This window comes from Oncorhynchus mykiss, chromosome 8 (genome assembly GCF_057628025.1).
Source record: "Oncorhynchus mykiss isolate SJ-2025 chromosome 8, ASM5762802v1, whole genome shotgun sequence".
NCBI classification, from domain to species: Eukaryota; Metazoa; Chordata; class Actinopteri; order Salmoniformes; family Salmonidae; genus Oncorhynchus; species Oncorhynchus mykiss.
The window spans coordinates 77,997,771-78,023,877 of record NC_143029.1 but is presented as its reverse complement, the minus strand read 5'-3'; the positions used below and the strand labels follow the sequence as shown (position 1 = coordinate 78,023,877).

Sequence of the window (26,107 nt, the reverse complement as noted above, 5' to 3'; positions counted from 1 at the left end):
AATGCAAAACGTTATGTTTGGCGTAAAAGAAACACAGCTGAACACACCATCCCCACTGTCAAACATGGTGGTGGCAGCATCATGGTTTGGGCCTGCTTTTCTTCAGCAGGGACAGGGAAGATGGTTAAAATTGATGGGAAGATGGATGGAGCCAAATACAGGACCATTCTGGAAGAAAACCTGATGGAGTCTGCAAAAGACCTGAGACTGGGACGGAGATTTGTCTTCCAACAAGACAATGATCCAAAACATAAAGCAAAATCTACAATGGAATGGTTAAAAAATAAACATATCCAGGTGTTAGAATGGCCAAGTCAAAGTCCAGACCTGAATCCAATCGAGAATCTGTGGAAAGAACTGAAAACTGCTGTTCACAAATGCTCTCCATCCAACCTCACTGAGCTCGAGCTGTTTTGCAAGGAGGAATGAGAAAAAATGTCAGTCTCTCGATGTGCAAAACTGATAGAGACATACCCCAAGCGACTTACAGCTGTAATCGCAGCAAAAGGTAGCGCTACAAAGTATTAACTTAAGGGGGCTGAATAATTTTGCACGCCCAATTTTTCAGTTTTTGATTTGTTAAAAAAGTTTGAAATATCCAATAAATGTCGTTCCACTTCATGATTGTGTCCCACTTGTTGTTGATTCTTCACAAAAAACTACAGTTTTATATCTTTATGTTTGAAGCCTGAAATGTGGCAAAAGGTCGCAAAGTTCAAGGGGGCCGAATACTTTCGCAAGGCACTGTACTTGTTCTCCCCACTGTACACCTTACACAATAACTAATAAAGTCTTTGCTCTCTTTATTGACTTTAAAAAAGTTTTCAATCCTATTTGGCATGAAGGGCATTTCTACAAAATTCTCCAAAGTGGGCTTGGTGGTGAGGTGTATGACTTAATAAAATGTATGTACACAGAAAACAAGTGTGCAATAAAAATCTAAAACCAAAGAACATAATTATTATCACCACGTCGACGTGTGATACAAGGCTGCAGTTTGAGTCCAAATCTATTCAACATTTATCTCAATGAATTAGCAGACATGTTGGACCATTCTCCAGCCCCAGGACTCACACTATTTGACACGAGGTAAAATACCTGATATATGCTGATGATTTGCTACTTCCATCACCAACCAAAGAAAGTTTTCAACCTTCGCTACATATTTGTGACCAGACCCATTGGCTCCAGGTCATCTATACGTCTATGCTAGGTAAAGCTCCGCCTTATCTCAGTTCACTGGTCACGATAACACCCATCTGTAGCACACGTTCCAGCAGGTATATCTCACTGATCATCCCCAAAGCCAACACCTCATTTGGCCGCCTTTCCTTCCAGTTCTCTCCTGCCAGTGACTGGAACGAATTGCAAAAATTGCTGAAGTTGGAGACTTTTATTTCCCTCACCAACTTTAAACATCAGCTATCTGAGCAGCTAACTGATCGCTGCAGCTGTACATAATCCATCTGTAAATATCCCACCCAGTCTACCTACCTCATCCCCATACTGTTTTTATTTAATGTTCTGCTCTTTTGCACACCAGTATCTCTACTTGCACATCATCATCTGGTCATTTATCACTCCAGTGTTAATCTGCTAAATTGAAACTATTCGCTCCTATGGCCTATTTATTGCCTACCTCCTCATGCCTTTTGCACACAATGTATATAGACTTTATTTTTTCTACTGTGTCATTGGCTTGTTTATTGTTTACTCCATGTGTAACTCTTGTGTTGTCTGTGTCACACTGCTTTGCTTTATCTTGGCCAGGTCGCAGTTGTAAATGAGAACTTGTTCTCAACCAGCCGACCTGGTGAAATAAAGGTGAAATAAAGGTGAAATAAATAGTATGGCAGTGAATGCACTCAAAGAAAAGGCCTGCAGAGAATTTTATGCAATAAAAATGAAATGATTCAATATCAACATCCCAATTAGAATGTGGACCAAAATAATTGACAGTGTAATCATACCAATAGCTCTTTACGGAAGTGAGGTTTGGGGGCCAATCAATAAACTGGACTTTAAAATGTGGGACAAACATCCAATTGAAGCCCTACATGCAGAATTCTGTCGGGAAAATTCTACAAGTCCAGAGAAATACACCAACTAATGCATGTATGGCAGAACTGGGCCGCTTTCCAGTGGTAATGAAAATTCTCAAAAGATCCTTCAAAATTTGGTCACATCCAAATTCAAGTCTGCAATTTAAAGCACTTCAAATCCAGGAGCTGAGCCCAGAAATGAGCCCTTTAGTCAGCTGGTCTTGGACCTATACAACCAAGCTGACACCAGCACTGCTTCAAAAGAAAGAATTCAAATAAACAAAATCATGAACCAATCAAAGGACTCATTTACAACATTGGAAAAACCAAACAAAATCCCAAAGCCGACTAAATTGCTATCTGACCCTAAACAAAGAATATGCATTGGCAGAGACAGATCCTTACCAAGTACAGGCTGTTTCCACCAATTGGCAATAGAAACCGGCAGACATAAAAAGACATGACTACCCAAAGAGGAGTGTGTATGTGGTCACTGCACGACAGGGGAGGTAGAAACAGAGATTAACTTTCTCCTTTACGGTGAGAAATATTCCTCACCAAGAGATTCATTTTTCACAGAAATGACTACATTTATTCCAAATGTTAACTTATTAAACCCAGAGTAAAAACTAAAAATACTCATGGGCGAAGGAGCAATGGCTCCTCTTGCAGCCAAATATGTATTTTCCTGCCATAGCCCGAGGGACACTGAATAATAACATCTGCATAGTAAACAGTAACTTACTTATTATTAGTATTATTGGTATTATTGTTATTACTATTATTACTGTTGTTTATCATTCCAAATAGCAGTGGTATGGGTAGTAGGGTGATGGTGATGGTGGTGGTGGTAGTAGTAGTAATGATGATGGTAGTTGTAGTACTGATGTAATGGTGAAGAGACAGTTACTTAGTTATAAGTTAGTTTCATTTTCCATGTTTAGCTTTTTATATTTATTACATTTCTACTATTTCTGTTATTTTTGTATATCATTGTGTATTATTTACTACCATTTTATATTATTTTATTACAATGTATATTGTATACAATGTTGCTTTGGCAATATTGACACAATGTTTTCCGTGCCAATAAAGCAGCTTGAATTTGAAAGAGCATTAGTGAGAGCATTAGAGAGAGAGCATTAGTGAGAGAGCATTAGAGAGAGAGCATTAGAGAGAGAGCATTAGTGAGAGAGCATTAGAGAGAGAGCATTAGTGAGAGAGCATTAGAGAGAGAGCATTAGAAAAAGAGAGAGAAAGCATTAGAGAGAAATAAAGCCAGAGGGCATTAGAGAGAGAGCATAAGAGAGCGATTATTAGAGAGAAAGGAAGAGCGAGCAATGGAGAGAAATAGAGGGCATTAGAAAGAGATTATTAGAGAGAAAGAAAGAGGGAGAGCATTGGAGAGAAATAGAGAGAGCATTAGAAAGAGATATTATTAGAGAGAAGGAGAGGGCATTAGAGAGAGGGCATTAGACCGAGAGCATTAGTGAAAGAGAGAGAGGGCATTAGAGAGAGAGGGAGAGGGCATTAGAGAGAGAGAGAGAGAGAGGGCATTAGAGAGAGAGGGCGTTAGAAAGAGAGAGGGCATTATAGAGAGAGAGAGGGCATTAGAGAGTGAGAGGGGTATTAGAGAGAGAGAGAGGGAGAGGGCATTAGAGAGAGAGAGAGGGCGTTAGAAAGAGAGAGGGCATTATAGAGAGAGAGAGGGCATTAGAGAGTGAGAGGGGCATTAGAGAGAGAGAGAGGGAGGGAGGGGGTATGAGAGAGCGATAGAGGGCATGAGAGGGAGAGCATTAGAGAGGAGAAAGAGAGATGATTAAAGAGCAAGAGAGAGCATTAGAAAGAGAGGGAGAGAGTATTAGAAAGAGAGGGAGAGAGCATTAGAAAGAAAGAGCAAAAGAAAGAAAGAGAGAGCATTAGAAAGAAAGGGAGGATTAGAGAAAGAGAGCACAGAGGGAAAGAAAGAGGATTGGAGAGAGAGGGAGAGGATTAGAGAGAAAGAAAGTGAGAGGGCATTAGAGAGAGAGGGATAGAGATACATAGAGAGAGAGGGGGCATTAGAGAGCATTAGAGCGAGCGAGAGCATTAGAGCGAGCGAGAGCATTAGAGAGAGCGAGAGCATTAGAGAGAGCGAGAGCATTAGAGAGAGCGGGAGCATTAGAGAGAGAGAGCATATTAGAGGGTGAGCGCAATAGAGAGGGAGAGAGATTATTAGACAGAGCATTAGAGAGAGCGAGCATTAGATAGAGCGAGAGCATTAGAGAGAGAGATCATAAGAGAGAGCATTAGAGAGAAGGAAAGAGAGCATTAGAGAGAGAGAGCATTAGAGAGAGAGAGAGCATTAGAGAGAGCGAGAGCATTAGAGAGAGCGAGAGCATTAGAGCGAGCGAGAGCATTGGAGCGAGCGAGAGCATTAGAGAGATAGAGCGAGAGCATTAGAGAGATAGAGAAAGAGCATTAGAGAGCATTGGAGAGAGAGAGCATTGGAGAGAGAGAGCATTGGAGAGAGAGGGCATTGGAGAGAGAGGGCATTTGAGAGAGAGGGCATTGGAGAGAGAGGGCATTTGAGAGAGAGAGAGAGCATTTGAGAGAGAGAGAGCATTAGCGAGAAAGAGAGTGCATTAGAGAGTGCATTAGAGAGAAAGAGAGAGTATTAGAGGTAATTACAGAGATAATTACAGAGTAATTACAGGGACCATAGGAATACTTCCTATGCTGATGAGTGTGTCATTCTGTCATCACCCCCCAACACACACACACACACACACACACACACACACACACACACACACACACACAAACACTGTTACCCCCACTTTTCTCACACACCATGAGGGTTATGTCAAACTAAGTAGTATGTCAATGCATTTGTTGATGGAATGACAAGTCATTGAATCTGTCTCTCTGCAGCATGTAAGGTTGGTTTCTACAGAGCTGTGTCTACAGACGGAGCATGTTCTGAGTGTCCTCCACACAGTCACTCAGAGAAAGCAGGGGCTACTGTCTGTGACTGCAACCCAGGATACTACCGCTCTGAGACGGACCCTGCATCTATGCCCTGCACACGTAAGAACACATGAACGCACACACACTGTATTTCCTCATAGGGGTATCTCACACACTGTATTTCCCCATAGGGGTATCTCACACACTGTATTTCCCCATAGGGGTATCTCACGCACTGTATTTCCTCATAGGGGTATCTCACGCACTGTATTTCCTCATAGGGGTATCTCACACACTGTATTTCCCCATAGGGGTATCTCACGCACTGTATTTCCTCATAGGGGTATCTCACACACTGTATTTCCCCATAGGGGTATCTCACACACTGTATTTCCCCATAGGGGTATCTCACACACTGTATTTCCTCATAGGGGTATCTCACACACTGTATTTCCCCATAGGGGTATCTCACACACTGTATTTCCCCATAGGGGTATCTCACACACTGTATTTCCTCATAGGGGTATCTCACACACTTTATTTCCCCATAGGGGTATCTCACACACTGTATTTCCCCATAGGGGTATCTCACACACTGTATTTCCCCATAGGGGTATCTCACACACTGTATTTCCCCACAGGGGTATCTCACACACTTTATTTCCCCATAGGGGTATCTCACACACTGTATTTCCCCATAGGGGTATCTCACGCACTGTATTTCCCCATAGGGGTATCTCACACACTGTATTTCCCCATAGGGGTATCTCACGCACTGTATTTCCCCATAGGGGTATCTCACACACTGTATTTCCCCATAGGGGTATCTCACACACTGTATTTCCCCATAGGGGTATCTCACGCACTGTATTTCCCAATAGGGGTATCTCACACACTGTATTTCCCCATAGGGGTATCTCACGCACTGTATTTCCCCATAGGGGTATCTCACACACTGTATTTCCCCATAGGGGTATCTCACACACTGTATTTCCCCATAGGGGTATCTCAAACTATTTCTCCTCTCTTTTCTACTTACTCCATCCTTTATTTCTCCTCATTCTCTCTCTCACGCCTCCCTCTGTCTCTCTCCTCTCACGCCTCCCTCTGTCTCTCTCCTCTCACGCCTGTCTCTCTCCTCTCACGCCTGTCTCTCTCCTCTCACGCCTGTCTCTCTCCTCTCACGCCTCCCTCTGTCTCTCTCCTCTCACGCCTTCCTCTGTCTCTCCTCTCACGCATCCCTCTGTCTCTCTTCTCTCACGCCTGTCTCTCTCCTCTCACGCCTCCCTCTGTCTCTCTCCTCTCACGCCTTCCTCTGTCTCTCCTCTCACGCATCCCTCTGTCTCTCTCATCTCACGCCTCCCTCTGTCTCTCTCCTCTCACGCCTGTCTCTCTCCTCTCACGCCTGTCTCTCTCCTCTCACGCCTGTCTCTCTCCTCTCACGCCTCCCTCTGTCTCTCTCCTCTCATGCCTGTCTCTCTCCTCTCACGCCTGTCTCTCTCCTCTCACGCCTCCCTCTGTCTCTCTCCTCTCATGCCTCCCTCTGTCTCTCTCCTCTCACGCCTCCCTCTGTCTCTCTCCTCTCACGCCTCCCTCTGTCTCTCTCCTCTCACGCCTCCCTCTCTCTCTCTCCTCTCACGCCTCCCTCTCTCTCTCTCCTCTCACGCCTCCCTCTGTCTCTCTCCTCTTACGCCTCCCTCTGTCTCTCTCCTCTCACGCCTCCCTCTGTCTCTCTCCTCTCACGCCTCCCTCTGTCTCTCTCCTCTCACGCCTCCCTCTGTCTCTCCTCTCACGCATCCCTCTGTCTCTCTCCTCTCGCGCCTCCCTCTGTATCTCTCCTCTCTCGCCTCCCTCTGTCTCTCTCCTCTCACGCCTGTCTCTCTCCTCTCACGCCTGTCTCTCTCCTCTCACGCCTCCCTCTGTCTCTCTCCTCTCACGCCTTCCTCTGTCTCTCTCCTCTCACGCCTTCCTCTGTCTCTCCTCTCACGCATCCCTCTGTCTCTCTCCTCTCACGCCTGTCTCTCTCCTCTCACGCCTGTCTCTCTCCTCTCACGCCTCCCTCTGTCTCTCTCCTCTCATGCCTCCTTCTGTCTCTCTCCTCTCACGCATCCCTCTGTCTCTCTTCTCTCACGCCTGTCTCTCTCGTCTCACGCCTTCCTCTGTCTCTCTCCTCTCATGCCTCCCTCTGTCTCTCTCCTCTCACGCCTCCCTCTGTCTCTCTCCTCTCACGCCTGTCTCTCTCCTCTCACGCCTGTCTCTCTCCTCTCACGACTGTCTCTCTCCTCTCACGCCTCCCTCTGTCTCTCTCCTCTCACGCCTGTCTCTCTCCTCTCACGCCTGTCTCTCTCCTCTCACGCCTGTCTCTCTCCTCTCACGCCTGTCTCTCTCCTCTCACACCTGTCTCTCTCCTCTCACGCCTGTCTCTCTCCTCTCACGCCACCCATTATACTGATCCAATGACTTAAGAGTAATACACCATGTCCTGAGTGGGATGAATAGTCCTCAGTAACATATCTCTCTCTCTGTCTCTCTCTCTCTCAGTAAATATGTTCTGACTGAGACCTTGGTCTGTTTGTCATAAACTTAATTATGCCTATATACAGCACATGGTTCACCAAGTCAGCCTGAGAAAACACATAGAACACACAACAGAACAACAATAAGTACCAAAATGGAACGTACAGTGGCTTGCGAAGTATTCACACCCCTTTGCATTTTTCCTATTTTGTTGCCTTACAACCTGCAATTAAAATATATTTTGGATGGAGTTTGTATCATTTGATTTACACAACATGCCTACCACTTTGAAGATGCAGAATATTTTTTATTGTGAAACAAACAAGAAATAAGACAAAAAAACAGAACTTGCGCATGCATAACTATTCACCCCCCAAATTCAATACTTTGTAGAGCCACCTTTAGCAGCAATTACAGCTGCAAGTCTCTTGGGGTATGTCTCCGTAAGCTTGGCAAATCTAGCCTCTGGGATTTTTGCCCATTCTTCAAGGCAAAACTGCTCCAGGTCCTTCAAGTTGGATGGGTTCTGCTAGTGTACAGCAATCTTTAAGTCATACCACAGATTCTCAATTGGATTGAGGTCTGGGCTTTGACTAGGCCATTCCAAGACATTTAAATGTTTCCCCTTTAAACCACTCGAGTGTTGCTTTAGCAGTATGCTTAGGGTCATTGTCCTGCTGGAAGGTTAACCTCCATCCCAGTCTCAAATCTCTGGAAGACTGAAATAGGTTTCCCTCAAGAATATCCCTGTATTTAGCGCCATCCATCATTCCTTTAATTCTGACCAGTTTCCCAGTCCCTGCTGATGAAAAACATCCCCACAGCATGATGCTGCCACCACCATGCTTCACTGTGAGGATGGTGTTCTCAGGGTGATGAGAGGTGTTGGGTTTGCGCCAGACATAGCGTTTTCCTTGATGGCCAAAAAGCAACATTTTAGTCTCATCTAACCAGAGTACCTTCTCCCATATGTTTGGGGAGTCTCCCCCAGTCTCCTTTTGGCGAAACGTGTTTGCTTATTTCTTTCTTGAAGCAATGGCTTTTTTCTGGCCATTCTTCTGTAAAGCCCAGCTCTTTGGAGTGTATGGCTTAAAGTGGTCCTATGGACAGACACTCCAATCTCTGCTGTGGAGCTTTGCAGCTCCTTCAGGGTTATCATCATTTGTTGCCTCTCTGATTAATGCCCTCCTTGCCTGGTCCGTGAGTTTTGGTGGGCGGCCCTCTCTTGGCAGGTTTGTTGTGGTGCCATTCTTTCCATTTTTTTTAAATGGATTTAATGGTGCTTCCGGGGATGTTCAACGTTTCTGATATTTTTTTATAACCCAACCCTGATCTGTACTTCTCCACAACTTTGTTCCTGACCTGTTTGGAGAGCTCCTTGGTCTTCATGGTGTCGCTTGCTTGGTGGTGCCCCTTGCTTAGTGGTGTATAAGACTCCCTGGGCCTTTCAGAACAGGTGTGTGTGTGTATATATTTATATACAATTTTATGAAACACGTATTTTTTTCAATAAAAATCCATTTAAGTTACAGGTTGTAATGCAACGAAAGAGTAAAACCGCCAAAGGGGGTGAATACTTTTGCAAGGCACTGTATGTAACCATTGCCACAATATCATTTCTAACTCAACCTACCTGTCCTATTTATCCCAGAACCCCCCTCTGCTCCACAGCAGCTGATCTCAGAGGTCAACGAGACATCAGTGGTTCTAGAGTGGAGCGCCCCCCTCAGGCTTGGAGGGAGAACTGACATCAGATACAGTGTGGACTGCCTGCTCTGCCACGGTCCTGAGAGTTACCCTGGGAGTCAAACCGGGAATCAAACTCAGATTGGCAGTTCGTCTGGGAGTGAACTTGGAGAGGCTGGTAGCCTTGGGGGTCCTGACGGGCCTCTTGGGACCCAGCTCTGCCTACCCTGCGGCCCAGACGTCCTCTTCTCCCCCCAGCAGAGCGGCCTGGGGGCCACCAGAGTGTGTGTGAGTGAGCTGCAGGCACACACACGCTACACCTTCACAATCGGCGCCCACAACGGAGTTTCCCAAGGCCACACTGCAGGGGCAAGAGAGAGTGTGTCTGTCACTCTCACCACCAACCAGGCCGGTGAGTTTGTGTGTGTGTGAGAGAGTTTAGAAGTAAGTGGAGGGAGAGTGTATGTGTGTTTTAAGGGGCCAAGCAGGACTGTGTTGATTCCATGTCTGTTTGAGAGTTTCTGAAGCGGGTTGGTTTAATTGGATTTAGTGTTTGTCCCCTCTCTCAAGGAGTGACTTGTCTCAGTGACATAAACATAATACCACAGTGGAGTCGTCATGTAATTGGTTTAGGTTGATGTTTAGATGCCTCGGTAACGCAATACTTGTCTATTGCGCCTCTGTCTGTCTGTGTGTGTGTGTGTGTGTGTGTGTGTGCGTGCGTGCGTGCGTGCGTGCGTGCGTGTGTGCGTGTGTGAGAAAATGCTGAGTGAAGAATACTTTATTTCTGCTACAAACTCAGTAAACAGTGTGAGAGATAGAAAGAGGATGCATCCTTTGTTAGTGTGACTTATTATCAGTCGACTAAAACACTGGACAATCTGTCTTGTCCCCAGCACCACAATCCCTACTTCACCCATGTTCTACCAAGGTTTTCCAGCACCACAATGCCTACTCCACCCATGCTCTACCAAGGTTTTCCAGCACCACAATGCCTACTCCACCCATGCTCTACCAAGGTTTTCCAGCACCACAATGCCTACTTCACCCATGCTCTACCAAGGTTTTCCAGCACCACAATGCCTACTTCACCCATGCTCTACCAAGGTTTTCCAGCACCACAATGCCTACTTCACCCATGCTCTACCAAGGTTTTCCAGCACCACAATGCCTACTTCACCCATGCTCTACCAAGGTTTTCCAGCACACAGATTTGACCTACTAAAGAAGCTAAGTTGGTATTGTACTTCAAACTGTGTGGAGGCAGGTTGCTTAGAATTCAAACCTTCTCAAACAGCCTAATTCATACTCTTAGATGAGGTGCTCCCACAATAATGTGATTTGTACCACACACAAGGTAAAGTATTGGATTCTTCCCACATCACACTAATCCCATTCCACTACCTTTTCAAGCTTTTTTAATCATATGATAACAAGCTTTGCTATTATACTTACAAGACCATCATGCTTGATTCAGCGAGCTGTTTTGTCATGTACTAATGAAGTGCCTGCCTGTATTTCCTTAAACCTTTTGATTTAGCAATACTTGTCATTGATAAATATTTTTGGGTCAGTAGATGCCCAACATAACCCCAGGTGGTGTGTTGGACACAGTCATTCATATATAGAGGTCTATAGAGCCTTTCAGCATTCCTGATTTCTGCAACCGTTAGCTTACCTGTGTAATATTGACATAAGCTCCGAAAAACTTGTTTTGCAAACATGGTACTGTTTTATCAATTGCTGCGCGGATGAATAGGCAGTTCATTACCTCAATTGAATATATAGCTTAAAGTTGTGTGCATTTGTCTGTCTTTTTGCAATAAAGCTGGTGATGCGAGAATAATACACATTTATAATAGGCCTATATCTAAAAATACATACTGTCACACCCTGACCTTAGAGATCCTTATTTTTCTCTGTTTGGTGAGGTCAGGGTGTGACTCGGGTGGGAAAGCCTGTTTTCTGTTTCTTTGTTTTGGCCGAGTGTGGTTCCCAATCAGAGGCAGCTGTCTATCGTTGTCTCTGATTGGGGATCACATATAAGTTGTCATTTTCCTTTTGGGTTTTGTGGGATCTTGTTTTCTGTTTAGTGTCTCTACCTGACAGAACTGTGCACTTTCGTTTTCGCGTTTGTTATTTTTGTTTGAGTGTTTTTGAATAAGGTATCATGAACACTTTCCACGCTGCGCTTTGGTCCACTCTTCCTTCTACCAACGAGAGCCGTTACACATACAGCCAAATGATATATACAGTTGAAGTCAGAAGTTTACACACACTTAGGTTGGAGTCATTAAAACTTGTTTTTCAGCCACTCCACAAATTTCTTGTTAATAACAAACTATAGTTTTGGCAAGTCGGTTAGGATATCTACTTTGTGCATGACACAAGTCATTTTTCCAACAATTGTTTACAGACAGATTATTTCACTTATAATTCACTGTATCACAATTCCAGTGGGTCAGCAGTTTACATACACTAAGTTGACTGTGCCTTTAAACAGCTTGGAAAATTCCAGAAAATGATGTCATGGCTTTAGATGCTTCTGATAGGCTAATTGACATCATTTGAGTCAATTGGAGGTGTACCTGTGAATGTGTTTCAAGGCCTACTTTCAAACTCAGTGCCTCTTTGCTTGACATCATGGGAAAATTAAAATAAATCAGCCAAGAACTCAGAAAAAAAATTGGAGACCTCCTCAAGTCTGGTTCATCCTTGGGAGCAATTTCCAAATGCCTGAAGGTACCACGTTCATCTGTACAAACAATAGTGTGCAAGTATAAACACCATGGAACCACGCAGCTGTTATACAGCTCAGGAAGGTGACGTGTTCTCTCTCTTCTAGAGATGAACGTACTTTGGTGCGAGAAGTGCAAATCAATCCCAGAACAACAGCAAAGGATCTTGTGAAGATGCTGGAGGAAACCGATACAAAAGTATCTATATCCACAGTAAAACGAGTCCTATATCGACATAACCTAAAAGGCCGCTCAGCAAGGACGAAGCCACTGCTCCAAAATATACATAAAAAAAGCCAGACTATGGTTTGTAAATGCAGATGGGGACGAAGATCGTACTTTTTAGAGAAATGTCCTCTGGTCTGATGAAACAAAAATAGAACTGTTTGGCCATAATGATCATCGTTATGTTTGGAGGAAAAAGGGGGATGCTTGCAAGACGAAGAACACCATCCCAAATGTGAAGCACAGGGGTGGCAGCATCATGTTGTGGGGCTGCTTTGCTGCAGGAGGGACTGGTGCACTTCACAAAATAGATGGCTTCATGAGGAAGGGAAATTATGTGGATTTATTGAAACAACATCTCAAGACATTAGTCAGGAAGTTAAATCTTGGTCGCAAATGGGTCTTCCAAATGGACAATGACCCCAAGCATACTTCCAAAGTTGTGACAAAATGACTTAAGGACAACAAAGTCAAGGTATTGGAGTGTCCATCATAAAGCCATAGAAAATGTGTGGACCGAACTGAGAAAGAGTGTGCGATCAAGGAGGCTTACAAACCTGACTCAGTTACACCAGCTCTGTCAGGAGGAATGGGCCAAAATTCACCCAACTTATTGTGGAAGGCTACCTGAAATGTTTGACCCAAGTTAAATAATTTAAAGGCAATACTACCAAATACTAATTGAGTGAATGTAAGCTTCTGACCCACTGGGAATGTAATGAAAGAAATAAAAGCTGAAATAAATCATTCTCTCTACCATTATTCTGACATTTCATCTAGTATTTTTTGTGTAATATTAAATGTAAATTGTCTTTGAGTCACAGATAGTGGTAGACACACCTACTTTAACTGCCTGATGGAAGTGTGTTGTCTTTTTGTGTAGTATATTGTCACCTACTGGATGCTATAAGAAAATAAGAATTTGTTCTTAACTGACTTGCCTAGTTAAATAAAGGTTAAATGAATAAAATAAAATAAATGAGTAGTATGAGAACTAACCAGAGTCGGTCAATACTCATACACTCTGAAATAACAATTTTCTCTTTAGTGAGTCAGTATCATAAATCCAGAGAGTCACATAGACCAGTGACATAACTCTCTTCTCCTGAAGGTCAGTTTGCCAGAGTGATTACCACAATAATACTGGGACATGGGGGGGGGGGGGGGGGGAGACTATATTAGAGGGATAGAAAGGGAGGGGACAGACAATGATAGTGATAGAAAGACAGGATGAAAAGAGGTGAGACAGGCCGCAACCTGTTTCCTAGACAAAGGTGCCATGTCATCCAGGACTCCGCTGTGGTGAATTGGGTCGTTGTGATTTCCATCCAACATTAAGTGATGCGGTTCTTTCCTGTCAAGCCTGTAGCTTGAAGCATTTTTCTATGCATTTGTTATGCATTAATTCAAGACTGTTCAATAGAATGTAGAAGCCATGGGCCTCCTGAGTGATGCAGCGGTCTAAGGCACTACATCGCAGAGCTAGAGGCTTCGCTACAGACCTAGGTTTGATCCCAGACTGTATCACAACCGGCCGTGATCAGGAGTCCCATAGGGCGGCACATAATTGGCCCAGCATTGTCCGGGTTTGGCCGGGGGGGGGGGGCTTTACTTGGCTCATCGCGCTCTAGTGACTCCTTGTGGAGGGCCGGGTGCCTGCAGGCGGTTGAACAGTGTTTCCTCCGATACATTGGTGCGGCTGGATTCCGGGTTAAGCAGGCGGTTGTTAAGAAGTGTTCATCCTTCAACTTGTGTACCCCTCTTTCTCTCCTCTCTCACTCACAGCTCCCTCCCCAGTCACGTCCATCCAGGCCAGTGATGTCACCAGGCACGATGTGTCGTTGGCATGGCAACAGCCCGACCGGCCCAACGGGGTCATCCTTGAGTACGAGGTCAAGTACTACGAGAAGGTAAGGTGTCTCGTGGGAACCGCTGTTCAGAAATCAGATATCCTATGGAAACCTATTGTAACTGTGTGTTATGTGTATCTGTGAGTGTATAAGTTTTCACCTGCTTCAACTGTTATCAATAGATCTATAAAATAACCAATAAACTATCTTCAAAGCTTTCCTTGTGTTTGACACAGAAAAGGATAGAGGGAGAAATGTAGCAGGTTGAAATATATTGTCATGAGTCTTGTCATGGAGGCAGAACTGGGTGTAAAAATTCATGAAAACAAAAATATATTTTTCGTTCTAAATTTCAGTTTAGGGTTAGGCTTTAGGGTTAGCAATGTGGTTAGGGTTCAAATGTTGTGACTTTGGCTGTGCCAGCTAGTGACCACTGCAGAGCTGCCTCCAAAACAAGATAAATTACACAAAACGCTAACCTGCAGAAATGGAGGGAGAGAATACGAGATAAAATATGTTGGGAGAGAAAAATAGAGAGTTTGAGGCAATGTAGATAAGAGATGGGCAAGCTGTGGGAGGGATTTGTGACTGTGTGGCAATGTTTTTGTGTGTTTCATTGCTTGAATGGTTTTGTGATTGTAGGCCATAGGGAGAGGGATTTCCCTCCAGACCCACAGAAAACATTGTTCTGCAACTTCAAGTTACATTTTAGAATCATGTTCACATCGTTTACCCATTTTCTTTTTGCTTGCCAATTACAATGGGTTGTATTTTAGTATTATGTACTGTATATTGGAACGCTTCATATAGTGGACATTGACACGTCCCTCACCTCTTTTCCTCCTATCCAATCAGAATCAGAAGGAGAGGTCCTACCGCATTATGAAGACGGCATCCCGTAGTGCTGATATCACTGGGCTAAACCCACTCACTGTGTACGTATTTCAAGTGCGAGCTCGCACGGCCGCCGGATATGGAGAGTTCAGCGCCCCCTTTGAGTTTTCCACCAACTCAGGTACAACACTATGTTCTGTTATTTCATATTATATGATATTCTATTTGTCTATTTTTATAGAGCTAGGGATATTGATAAAATATGTACCTGTTTTTGAATGAAAATGTCCTGGTTTGTGACCTGTTGTCTCCTCCCTCTGTCAGATCCCTTGCCTCTGATTGGTAATGCCGCTAACTCCACCCTTCTCCTACTGTCAATCAGTGGGGGTGTGGTTCTACTGCTCATCTCTACCACAGTCTTCATCATCAGCCACAGGTACACACACACACAGCCGCAGGTAAACATACATAGTGTGTCCTAAAGGAGACAGTATGTCCAAAAGGAGACCGTGTGTATGATGGCACCAGGAGGAGATGGCTGCCATGTTACGGGCTCCTAACCAATTGTGCTATTGTGTGTGGGTTTTTTTGTAACTTATTTTGTACATAATGTTTCTGCCACCGTCTCTTATGACCGAAAATAGCTTCTGGATATCAGGACAGCGATTACTCACCTCATACTGGACAAAGATTTTTTTGTTTAATGAGTCGGACGCAAAGGATTTACTTCACACCCGACAAGGCCCAAATCCCCGTAATTCATACGAAGAAGAGACAGAGTTATCGGTGACGAAGGTCGGGGTGTAAGTACGGCTAGTGAGTAATCCCCCTCTACCATCAGTCCTATTAGCCAACGTGCAATCATTGGGTAACAAAATGGATGAGCCCCGATCAAGATTATCCTACCAACGGGACATTAAACACTGTAATATCTTGTGTTTCACCGAGTCGTGGCAGAACGATGACATGGATAACATACAGCTAGCTTGGTTTTCGGTCCATCGGGAAGATAGAACAGCTGCATCCGGTAAGACACGGGGTGGCAGTCTATGTCTATTTGTAAATAACAGCTGGTGCACGAAATCTAATATCAAGGAAGCTTCAAGGTTTGGCTCACCTGAGGTAGAGTTTCTCATGATAAGCTGTAGACCACACTATTTACCAAGAGTTCTCATCTATATTTTTCATAGCTGTCTATTTATCACCACAAACCGATGCTGGCCACGACGGCACTCAACGAGCTGTATAAGGCAATAAGCAAACAACAAAATGCTCATCGAGGCGGCGCTCCTAGTGGCCGGGGACTTTAATGCATTACTTTTTTTTTTTTTACCTCATTTCTACCAGCATGTTAAATGTGCAACCAGAGGGAAAAAAACTCTAGACCACATTTACTCCACACACAGACGCTTACAAAGCTCTCCCTCGCCCTCAATTTGGCAAATCTGACCATAACTCTATCCTCCTGATTCCTGCTTAAATCAAAAACTAAAGCAGGAAGTACCAGTGAGTCGCTCAATAAGGAAGTGGTCAGATAACGAGGATGCTAAGCTACAGGACTGTTTTACTAGGACAGAGTGGAATATGTTCCAGTATTCTTCAAATGGCATTGAGGAGTATATCACATCAGTCACTGGCTTCATCAATAAGTGCATCGATGACAGCGTCCCCACAGTGACCGTACGTACATACCGCAAACAGAAGCCATGTATTACAGGCAACATCCGCACTGAGCTAAAGGGTAAAGCTGCCGCTTTCAAGGAGCGGGACTCTAACCCGCTATGCCCTCTGACGAACCATCAAACAGGCAAAACATCAATACAGGACTAAGATTGAATCGTACTGCACCGCTCTGATGCTTTTTGGATGTGGCAGGGCTTGCAAACTCTAACAGACTACAAAGGGAAGCACAGCCGTGAGTTGCCTAGTGACACAAGCCTACCAGATGAGCTAAATTACTTCTATGCTCTCTTCGAGTCAAGCAACACTGAAGCATGCATGAGAGTATCAGCTGTTCCGGGCGACTCTCCGTAGCCAATGTGAGTAAACCAGGTTAACATTCACAAGGCCGCAGGGCCAGACAGATTACCAGGACGTGTACTCCGAGCATGCGCTGACCAACTGGCAAGTGTCTTCACTGACATTTTCAACCTGTTTCTGACCGAGTCTATAATACCAACATGTTTCAAGCGGACCACCATAGTCCCTGTGCCCAAGAACACGAACCTGCCTAAATGACTACCAACCCATAGCACTCATGTCTGTAGCCATGAAATGCTTTGAAAGGCTGGTCATGTCTCACATCAACACCATTATCCCTGAAACCCTAGACCCACTACAATTTGCATACCACCCCAAAAGATCCACAGATGATGCAATCTATATGGCACTCCACACTGCCCTTTCCCACCTGGACAAAAGGAACACCCACGTGAGAATTGACTATAGCTCAGCGTTCAACACCATAGTGCCCTCAAAGCTCATCACTAAGCTAAGGACCCTGGGACTTAACACCTCCCTCTGCAACTGGATCCTAGACTTCCTGACGGGCCGCCCCCAGGTAGTCGGGGTAGGCAACAACACCTCTGCCACACTGATCCTCAGCACGGGAGCCCCTCGGGTGCTTGCTCAGTACCCTCCTGTACTCCCTGTTAACCCATGACTGCATGGCCAAGCACAACATCAACACCATTGTTAAGTTGACCGACAACACAACAGTGGTAGGTCTGATCATCAACAGCGATGAGACAGCCTATAAGGAGGAGGTCAGAGACCTGGCAGTGTTGTGCCAGGATAACAACCTCTCCCTCAATGTGATCAAGACAAAGGAGATAATTGTGGACTACAGGAAAAGGAGGACCGAACACACCTCCATTCTCATCGACGGAGCTGTAGTGGAGCAGGTTGAGAGCTTCAAGTTCCTTGGTGTCCACATCACCAACAAACGTTCATGGTCCAAACACCAAGACAGTCATAAAGAGGGCACGACAAAACCTATTCCCCCTCAGGAGACTGGAAAGATTTGTTATGGGTCCTCAGATCCTTAAAAAGTTCTACAGCTGCACCATCAAGAGCATCTGGCATGGCAACTGCTTGCCCTCCGACTGTAAGGCACTACAGAGGGTTGTGTGTTCGGCCCAGTACATCACTGGGGCCAAGGTTCCTGCCATCCAGGACCTCTATACCAGGCAGTGTCAGAGGAAGGCCTCTGGAGGGCCGAGCACAATACATTTCCAGCGACTTCAGCCACCCTTGTCATAGATTGTTCTCTCTGCTACCGCACGGCAAGCGGTACAGGAGTACTAAGTCTAGGTTCAAAAGGCTTCTTAACAGCTTCTACCCCCAAGCCATAAGACTCCTGAACAGCTAATCAAATGGCTACCCGGATTATTTGCATTGACCTCCACCCCCATTTTTACTCTGCTGCTACTCTCTGTTTATTACCCATGCATAGTCACTTTACCTCTACCTACATGTACACTACCGTTCAAAAGTTTGGGGTCACTTCGAAATGTCGTTTTCCATGAAAACATACATGAAATGAGTTACAAAATGAATAGGAAATATAAGACATTGAACAATGTTATAAATAATTATTTTTAATTGAAATAATAACCGTGTCCTTCAAACTTTGCTTTTGTCAAATAATCCTTAATTTGCAGCAATTACAGCCTTGGGCATTCTAGTTGTCAATTTGTTGAGGTAATCTGAAGAGATTTCACCCTGTGCTTCCTGAAGCACCTCCCACAAGCTGGTTTGGCTTAATGGGCACTTCTTACGTACCATACGGTGAAGCTGCTCCCACAACAGCTCAATAGGGTTGAGATCCGGTGACTGTGCTGGCCACGCCATTATAGACAGAATACCAGCTGACTGCTTCTTCCCTAATAGTTCTTGCAGAGTTTGGAGCTGTGCTTTGGGTTATTGTCCTGTTGTAGGAGGAAATTGCCTCCAATTAAGCGCCATCCACATGGTATGGCTTGGCGTTGCAAAATTGAGTTATAGCCTTCCTTCTTCAAGATCCCTTTTACCCTGTACAAATCTCCCACTTTTACCACCACCAAAGCACCCCCAGACCATCACATTGCCTCCAGCATACTTTGTGATCCGAACACCTCAAACTTAGATTTGTCTGTCCATAACACTTTTTTCCAATCTTCCTCTGTCCAGTGTCTGTTCTTTTGCCCATCTTAATCTTTTATTTTTATTGGCCGGTCTGAGATATGGCTTTTTCTTTGCAACTCTGATTGGAAGGCCAGCATCCTGGAGTCACCTCTTCACTCTTGACATAGTACCTGCAAAGCACCCGTCTCTATTTAATGAAGCTGCCAGTTGAGTACTTGTGAGGTGTCTGTTTCTCAAACTAGATACTCTGATGTACTTGTCCTCTTGCTCAGTTGTGCACCGGCACCTCCCACTCCTCTTTCTATTCTGGTTAGAGCCAGTGTGTGCTGTTCTGTGAAGGGAGTAGTACAAAGCGTTGTACGAGATCTTCAGTTTCTTGGCAGTTTCTCGCATGGAATAGCCTTCATTTCTCAGAACAAGAATAGACTGATGAGTTTCAGAAGAAAGTAATTTTTTTCTGGCCATTATGAGCCTGTAATCGAACCCACAAATGCTGATGCTCCAGATACTCAACTAGTCTAAAAAAAAAGGCCAGTTTTATTGCTTCTTTAATCAGAACAACAGTTTTCAGCTGTGCTAACATAATTGCAGAAGTGTTTTCTAATGATCAATTAGCCTTTAAAATTATAAACTTGGATTAGCTAACACAAAGGTGCCATTGGAACACAGGAGTGATGGTTGCTGTAGATATTCCATAAAATATCAGCCGTTTCCAGTTACAACATTAACAATGTCTACACTGTATTTGTGATCAATTTGATGTTATTTTAATGGACAAAACATTTGCTGTTCTTTCAAAAACAAGGAGATTTCTAAGTGGCCCCAAACTTTTGAATGGTAGTGTACCTATTACCTCAATTACCTCGACTAACCGGTGCCCCCGCACATTGACTCTACTGGTATCCCCTGTATATAGCCTCGCTACAGTTATTTTATTGTTGCTCCTTAATTATTTGTTATTTTTCTTATTTTTCTTATTTTTTCTTTTTTACTTCAGTTCATTTTAGTAAATAGTTTCTTAACACTTCTTAAAACTGCATTGTTGATTAAGGGTTTGTAAGTAAGAATTTCACTGTAAGGTCTACAGATGTTGTATTCGGCGCATCTGACAAATAATTGATTTGATTGATTTGATTTGTCCTAAAAGAGACGGTGTTTCCTAAAGGCCTGATTGCTCACCTGGCAATCCCCTTGTCCCTGATTTTATCATTAGTGTCCACAAAAACACAGCCCCTGTATCAACTCCCCCTTGCCTCCCCCCACACACACACACACAACCTCTCCCTTGAGGCTGCTTTATACTGAGAGTGGCTCTCAGGACTAAGGTGTCATGCGCGCGCACACACACACCTGCACACACAACTAATTTTCTCCTTCCATCCCCCTCTCCTTCTTCCTAAATTATTATTCTCCCTCCATCCCGTTAAGTCACTATTCTCCTTCCATCCCCCTCTGCTTCTTCCTAAATTACTATTCTCCCTCCATCCCGTTAAGTCACTATTCTCCCTCCATCCCCCTCTGCTTCTTCCTAAGTCACTATTCTCCCTCCATCCCCCTGTCCTTCTTCTACCTGTTAGCAAGCTGTGTTCTGTTCCCTTCACTACTTCATTCTCTACCTCTGTTATTTCAGGAGGGGACAATACAGCAAAGCTAAGCAGGACTTAGAGGAGGAGAAACATTTAAACCCAGGTAAGACCCCACACACAAACAAACATGGCCGAGCACATACTCGTGTGAGCATCCCTCCCTCCATCCCTTCCAATTTATTTTCTCAAACCATCTCCCTTCCCCCCCTCCTTCCCTCTCCCTCTCCATCTGAAGGTGTGAGGATATACGTAGACCCCTTCACCTATGAGGACCCGGACCAGGCTGTCCATGAGTTTGCCAAAGAGATTGACGCCTCCAACATACACATAGAGAAAGTAATTGGCATCGGTAAGGGAGCCTGACACACACACGGACAATAAATCATGTGTGTGTGTGTGTGTGTGTGGGGGGGGTGGTGAGTTTGGGGAGGTGTGTAGTTATTGATATTGTGTTTATCTATGTGCGTTGTAGGTGAGTTTGGGGAGGTGTGTAGTGGCCGTCTGCGGCTCCAGGGGAAGAGGGAGATCTACGTGGCCATAAAGAGTCTGAAGGCAGGATACGCTGACAAACAGAGGCGGGACTTCCTCTCTGAGGCCAGCATCATGGGACAGTTCGACCACCCAAACATCATCAGACTGGAGGGTGTGGTCACACGATGTGAGTGATTGACAGCTACTTTGACCAAACTAAGCAGAGATTTCTTTCTTCATTTATAAAGTAAAAGCAGGGAACCCAAAACTGATCTTTGTGGAACTCCACCCTGGCTTAATCGCTGTTTGTTTGTCTCCTGTTCAGGTAAACCAGTGATGATCATCACAGAGTACATGGAGAATGGATCCCTCAACACCTTCCTCAGGGTAAGAAGGAGAATGAGAGAGTATGTATCTCTGTGTTCACACTGTAAACTCTATTCTAATGTCTATATTGTCTTTCTCCGTTAGAAACACGACGGTCAGTTCACAGTGATCCAGCTGGTGGGCATGCTGCGTGGCATCGTGTCGGGCATGAAGTACCTGTCTGACATGAGCTACGTTCACCGAGACCTGGCCGCACGCAACATCTTGGTCAACAGCAACCTGGTGTGTAAGGTGTCTGACTTCGGCCTGTCACGAGTACTGGAGGATGAGTCAGAGGCAGCATACACCACACAGGTAAGAACACAGGAAATAACATAGAACCTAAACATGCATATTACTTGTCTGGAGTAATGATTTATTATGCAAGATAAGGTTTCAATGACTGTTAGATCACTCATCTTTTAAATGTGGGTCCTTAGCACCTGTGGATCCTAATTTCTAATTTTCTCATTCTCTTCCATGTGTTACAGGAGGTGACTGGGACGTACCACTCTCCAGGGGGGAAGATCCCCATCAGGTGGACTGCTCCAGAGGCCATCGCCTACAGGAAGTTCACTCCAGCCTCTGACACATGGAGCTACGGCGTGGTCATGTGGGAGGTGATGTCATATGGAGAACGGCCATATTGGGACATGAGTAACCAGGATGTAAGTGTGTGTTAAAACATTCGCCTGAATGTGAGACAGAAACTAAGTTGAACAGTTAGACAAAGTTAGTTAAACATGCTTTCTTACCCACTTGATCCCTTTCTCCCCCCCTCGCTAGGTGATAAAAGCGATAGATGAGGGTTACCGTCTGCCCCCACCTATGGACTGTCCAGTTTGTCTGCACCAACTGATGTTAGACTGCTGGCAGAGAGACAGAATACACAGACCCAGTTTCACGCAGATCCTCAACATTCTGGATAAACTCATCCGCAACCCAACCACCACACTGAGGAGGACAGGAGGGGAGAGGTACACACACACACACACACACAGAGGAAACCATGTCTTTCATTGCAGGCCCTTTCAATGTTTTTTCATAACATGGACTCACTATAACTCATTCTTTATTTGTCTCTGTGCAGGCCTGTTCCCACTCTGTTGGAGCCTGTAGGAGGTCCAGAGTTTGTGTCAGTGTGGTCAGTAGAATACTGGCTCCAGGCTATAGGGATGGACATGTACAGAGACACCCTCACTGCTGCTGGATACACCAGTCCTGACAGCCTGCTAACCCTCACACAGCAGTAAGTCTCTCTCGTTACCTCTCTCTCCCTGTCTCTCTCCCTCTCTCCCTCTCTCTCAATTCAAGGGGATTTATTGGCATGTTAACATAGCCAAAGCAAGTGAAGTAGATAATATACAAAAGTTAAATAAACAATAAAAATAAACAGTAAACATTACACTCACAGAAGTTCCAAAAGAATAAAGACATTACAAATGTCATATTGTGTATATATACAGTGTTGTGACAATGTACAAATGTCATATTATATATATACAGTGTTGTGACAATGTACAAATGTCATATTATATATATATACAGTGTTGTGACAATGTACAAATGTCATATTGTGTATATATACAGTGTTGTGACAATGTACAAATATCATATTGTGTATACATACAGTGTTGTGACAATGTGCGACTGGATAAAGTACACAAGATAAAATAAATAAACATAAATATGGGTTGTATTTACAATGGTGTTTGTTCTTCACTGGTTGACCTTTTCTTGTGGCAACAGGTCACAAATCTTGCTGCTGTGATGGCACACTGTGGTATTTCACCCAGTAGATATGGGAGTTTATCAAAATTGGGTTTGTTTTTTCGAATTCTTTGTGGATCTGTGTAATCTGAGGGAAATATGTGTCTCTAATATGGTCAAACATTGGGCAGGAGGTTAGGAAGTGCAGCTCAGTTTCCACCTCATTTTGTGGGCAGTGAGCACATAGCCTGTCTTCTCTTGAGAGCCAGGTCTGCCTACGGCGTCCTTTCTCAATAGTCTCTCTGTCTCTCCTATTCTCTTTCTCTTTTTCTCTCTCTCTCTCATTTTGTGTGTCCGTGAGCATGCTCTTTTCAACTCCCAACATGCCTAATTGTGTGATGTACTATGTTTACAGGGACATGGCCAGTATAGGAATCGTCACACCATCACACCAGGACCAGATCCTTGCCAGTGTGCAGCAGGTATTGCTGTCCCACATGCAACAAATACAGGAACAGATGCAGGACAGTATGGTTCCCGTCTGAGCCAGTGAATGGATATAAAACAGAAACAGACATTTGTTTTAATGAATTCCATTTACGTCATCCATGCACTTTAGATTGAGATTTTCATAAGGAATAACGTCAACAAACAAACCCTACAACAGAAAATATGAACAGAGGAGAGAAAAGAGGCACTTTTATAAACCATATAACCTTTGAACTATGCCCTGAGGATTGACCTGAGGCTGAAGAAGCTGTTTGTTTCAGTGGAACCAACGGAACTTTCCGTCTCTTGTTCTGTTTACTTTTTGTACATACGTGTCTGTGTAAAAAAATACAAATTAACTGCTCTTCATTATTTTATTTTTTGGGTGACTTTATGACACGACAAAGTTTGTCACAGTCATCCTGACTTTTAAGTCACGTGCGAAACGTTTCTGTCGTTTGTTTAGAGTTCGGCTGGGCGATATGGCCTTAAAATCAATGCTTGATCATTTTTTTCACGTATACCAATTTTTAACAGGTTTTCTCTAAATAAGCGTTGTATAAAGGTAAAATACACTACATTTCACAAATTATTGTATTATTTTATAAAAATAGTTTAACCTTCTTTTTTTGCAATAATCACTGATATGGCTTTCAAGTCTGTCTATGAAAATGCTAATTTTGTTACAAATGTAACAAACCAGAAGCATGCATAATGCACATTCACTAATAATGACTAACTTCTTCTAGAAGGCATCACAGAAGATTATAAACAATCTCTCAAGCACCAGTCCACGTCCTAGTGAGTAATCTTTATATTTCAAATTTTGCCAAATTGGATTTGTTTGCTAGCTTACAAGGCAGAACAGCTGAATTGTTATCGCCTCTCATTGTTAGGGCAGAGACATGAGCATCTCGTCATTAAATACAGATCTCTGGTGTAAATGGGAAGGTGCACAGCACAGAAGGAGCGAAGGAGACGAGACCAAAAAGACAACATGAGAACAAGAGGATATAAGAAGGTTATCAAAAAAGATAACTTGATTTTGCGATACAGGCATTTGATATATTGCTCAGCCCTAGTTCAGAGTGGTGCCAATGTTTTCTGTTCAGATAAAAAATGTGTTTTTGATCTCCACTACACAAACAGAATATATGTCTCCAATTTGCCACATATGCATTTCAGGACCACACTACTCATTAATCTCTAATACAATACAAGGACTCCAACTCCCATACCCACTAAGGAGTAGTCCATCCATTGAACTTTGTTGACAAGTACTAATAAGTGCTACATCCATTCATCAACAAGGACTTGTAAGTCTATAGTGAAGCAGAGTTCAATGAATAAACCAGGAGTTGAATGTCCACCAAGTATGGCCTAAGGCATTTCATATGACTACGATAGTCTATATATTGTCATTGTGCAAATGTGCTGTTTATCATATCTGAACCGTGACAGAATGTTGTCACATTTTCAGCTGGTAGAGGAGAGATGTTGTAGCTGTTGTGGAGCTTTGGGCTCTATCTGAAACATTTGAAGGATGTCTGAAAGTCAACAGAAACTTAAAGGACAAGCTGAGGAAGTGTAGTTCTGAAGCATCACGCTGTGTGTGTGTGCCCGCGCGCGTGTGTGAGCGTGTGCTTGTCTTTGAGGACCAGTTTTGGATATGCAAAGACAGGAAGATGGAGGAGAGTGTTATGTGATAGAATTTATTGTGCCAAGCTCCCAATGCCTTTTTTATTGAGGATGAACACACTAACAATGGTTTTATCTAGTCAACGATTAGCATATACTGTAGGTATTCTATGTCTTTGTAAATGTAATTGTTTGAAAATGAATTCAGGTACATGAAGCATTTCATTATATTTATAGTCTTCTAATTATCTGGGTTGTAAATTGTAAAATAGGAATATGGAAAATGACTGACTGACATATAGCATTGTAATAAATGTCCAAACTGAGATGGGCTGCTTCTGTCATAACTTATTTTTGACACAAATGCGGCAGAGTGTGTGTGACTGGGAAGTGTGTGTTTGTGTGTATGTAACGAAGTGAAGAGTGTTCACTAGTGTGTTCTGGCCAGCGGCGGCAAAGCCAGGTGGATTCAAGTGAAGGGTGCTGGGAGGCGTTCTGTTAAAACGTTCAGTGGTGTGGAGCGTGCCATCTGCTAAACACACACTGTGACACACACACACACACACACACACACACACACACAACAGGAGAGAACTATACATGGACAGAATAGATAAAGGACGGGGACTAACATACATAGCAGTACAGAACATGGTGTACTCAGTGATATGTGTCACTTGAGCAACTGCTTGCACAAAACCAAACCTCAATTTCACATTCAAATCTGGGATATTTGTTCATTTGATTTTGGATTAAATAAAAATCTTGCCAGCTGGAGACAACAGGCAAATCACCTTGGATACTCAGACATTCTACACCAGGGTTTTACATGGGATCTGACTGACACAGACACACAGCTGCCCTGTGGGTTAGGGGTGCGG

General features: G+C 43.9%; 1 protein-coding gene across 2 annotated transcripts in view; it reads left to right on the top strand.

Annotated features, from left to right (window-relative positions):
• LOC110530647 (ephrin type-A receptor 4-like) overlaps positions 1-25,550 on the top strand; it is a 53,724-nt gene extending 28,174 nt beyond the window's left edge. The window contains exons 5-18 of one of the 2 annotated variants that reach the window (XM_021613863.3): positions 4,956-5,111; positions 9,160-9,606; positions 13,943-14,067; positions 14,863-15,022; positions 15,166-15,277; positions 20,597-20,655; positions 20,788-20,901; positions 21,025-21,210; positions 21,349-21,410; positions 21,495-21,704; positions 21,881-22,057; positions 22,176-22,366; positions 22,480-22,638; positions 23,515-25,550. In XM_021613863.3, coding sequence (XP_021469538.1) covers positions 4,956-5,111; positions 9,160-9,606; positions 13,943-14,067; positions 14,863-15,022; positions 15,166-15,277; positions 20,597-20,655; positions 20,788-20,901; positions 21,025-21,210; positions 21,349-21,410; positions 21,495-21,704; positions 21,881-22,057; positions 22,176-22,366; positions 22,480-22,638; positions 23,515-23,644 — 2,288 coding nt within the window. In that variant the 3' untranslated portion in view covers positions 23,645-25,550. Of the gene's footprint in view, positions 1-4,955; positions 5,112-9,159; positions 9,607-10,090; positions 12,926-13,942; positions 14,068-14,862; positions 15,023-15,165; positions 15,278-20,596; positions 20,656-20,787; positions 20,902-21,024; positions 21,211-21,348; positions 21,411-21,494; positions 21,705-21,880; positions 22,058-22,175; positions 22,367-22,479; positions 22,639-23,514 lie in introns of those variants that run through there. The other variant, XM_090182682.1, reaches the window with a different exon arrangement.
• Positions 25,551-26,107: the final 557 nt, after the last annotated feature.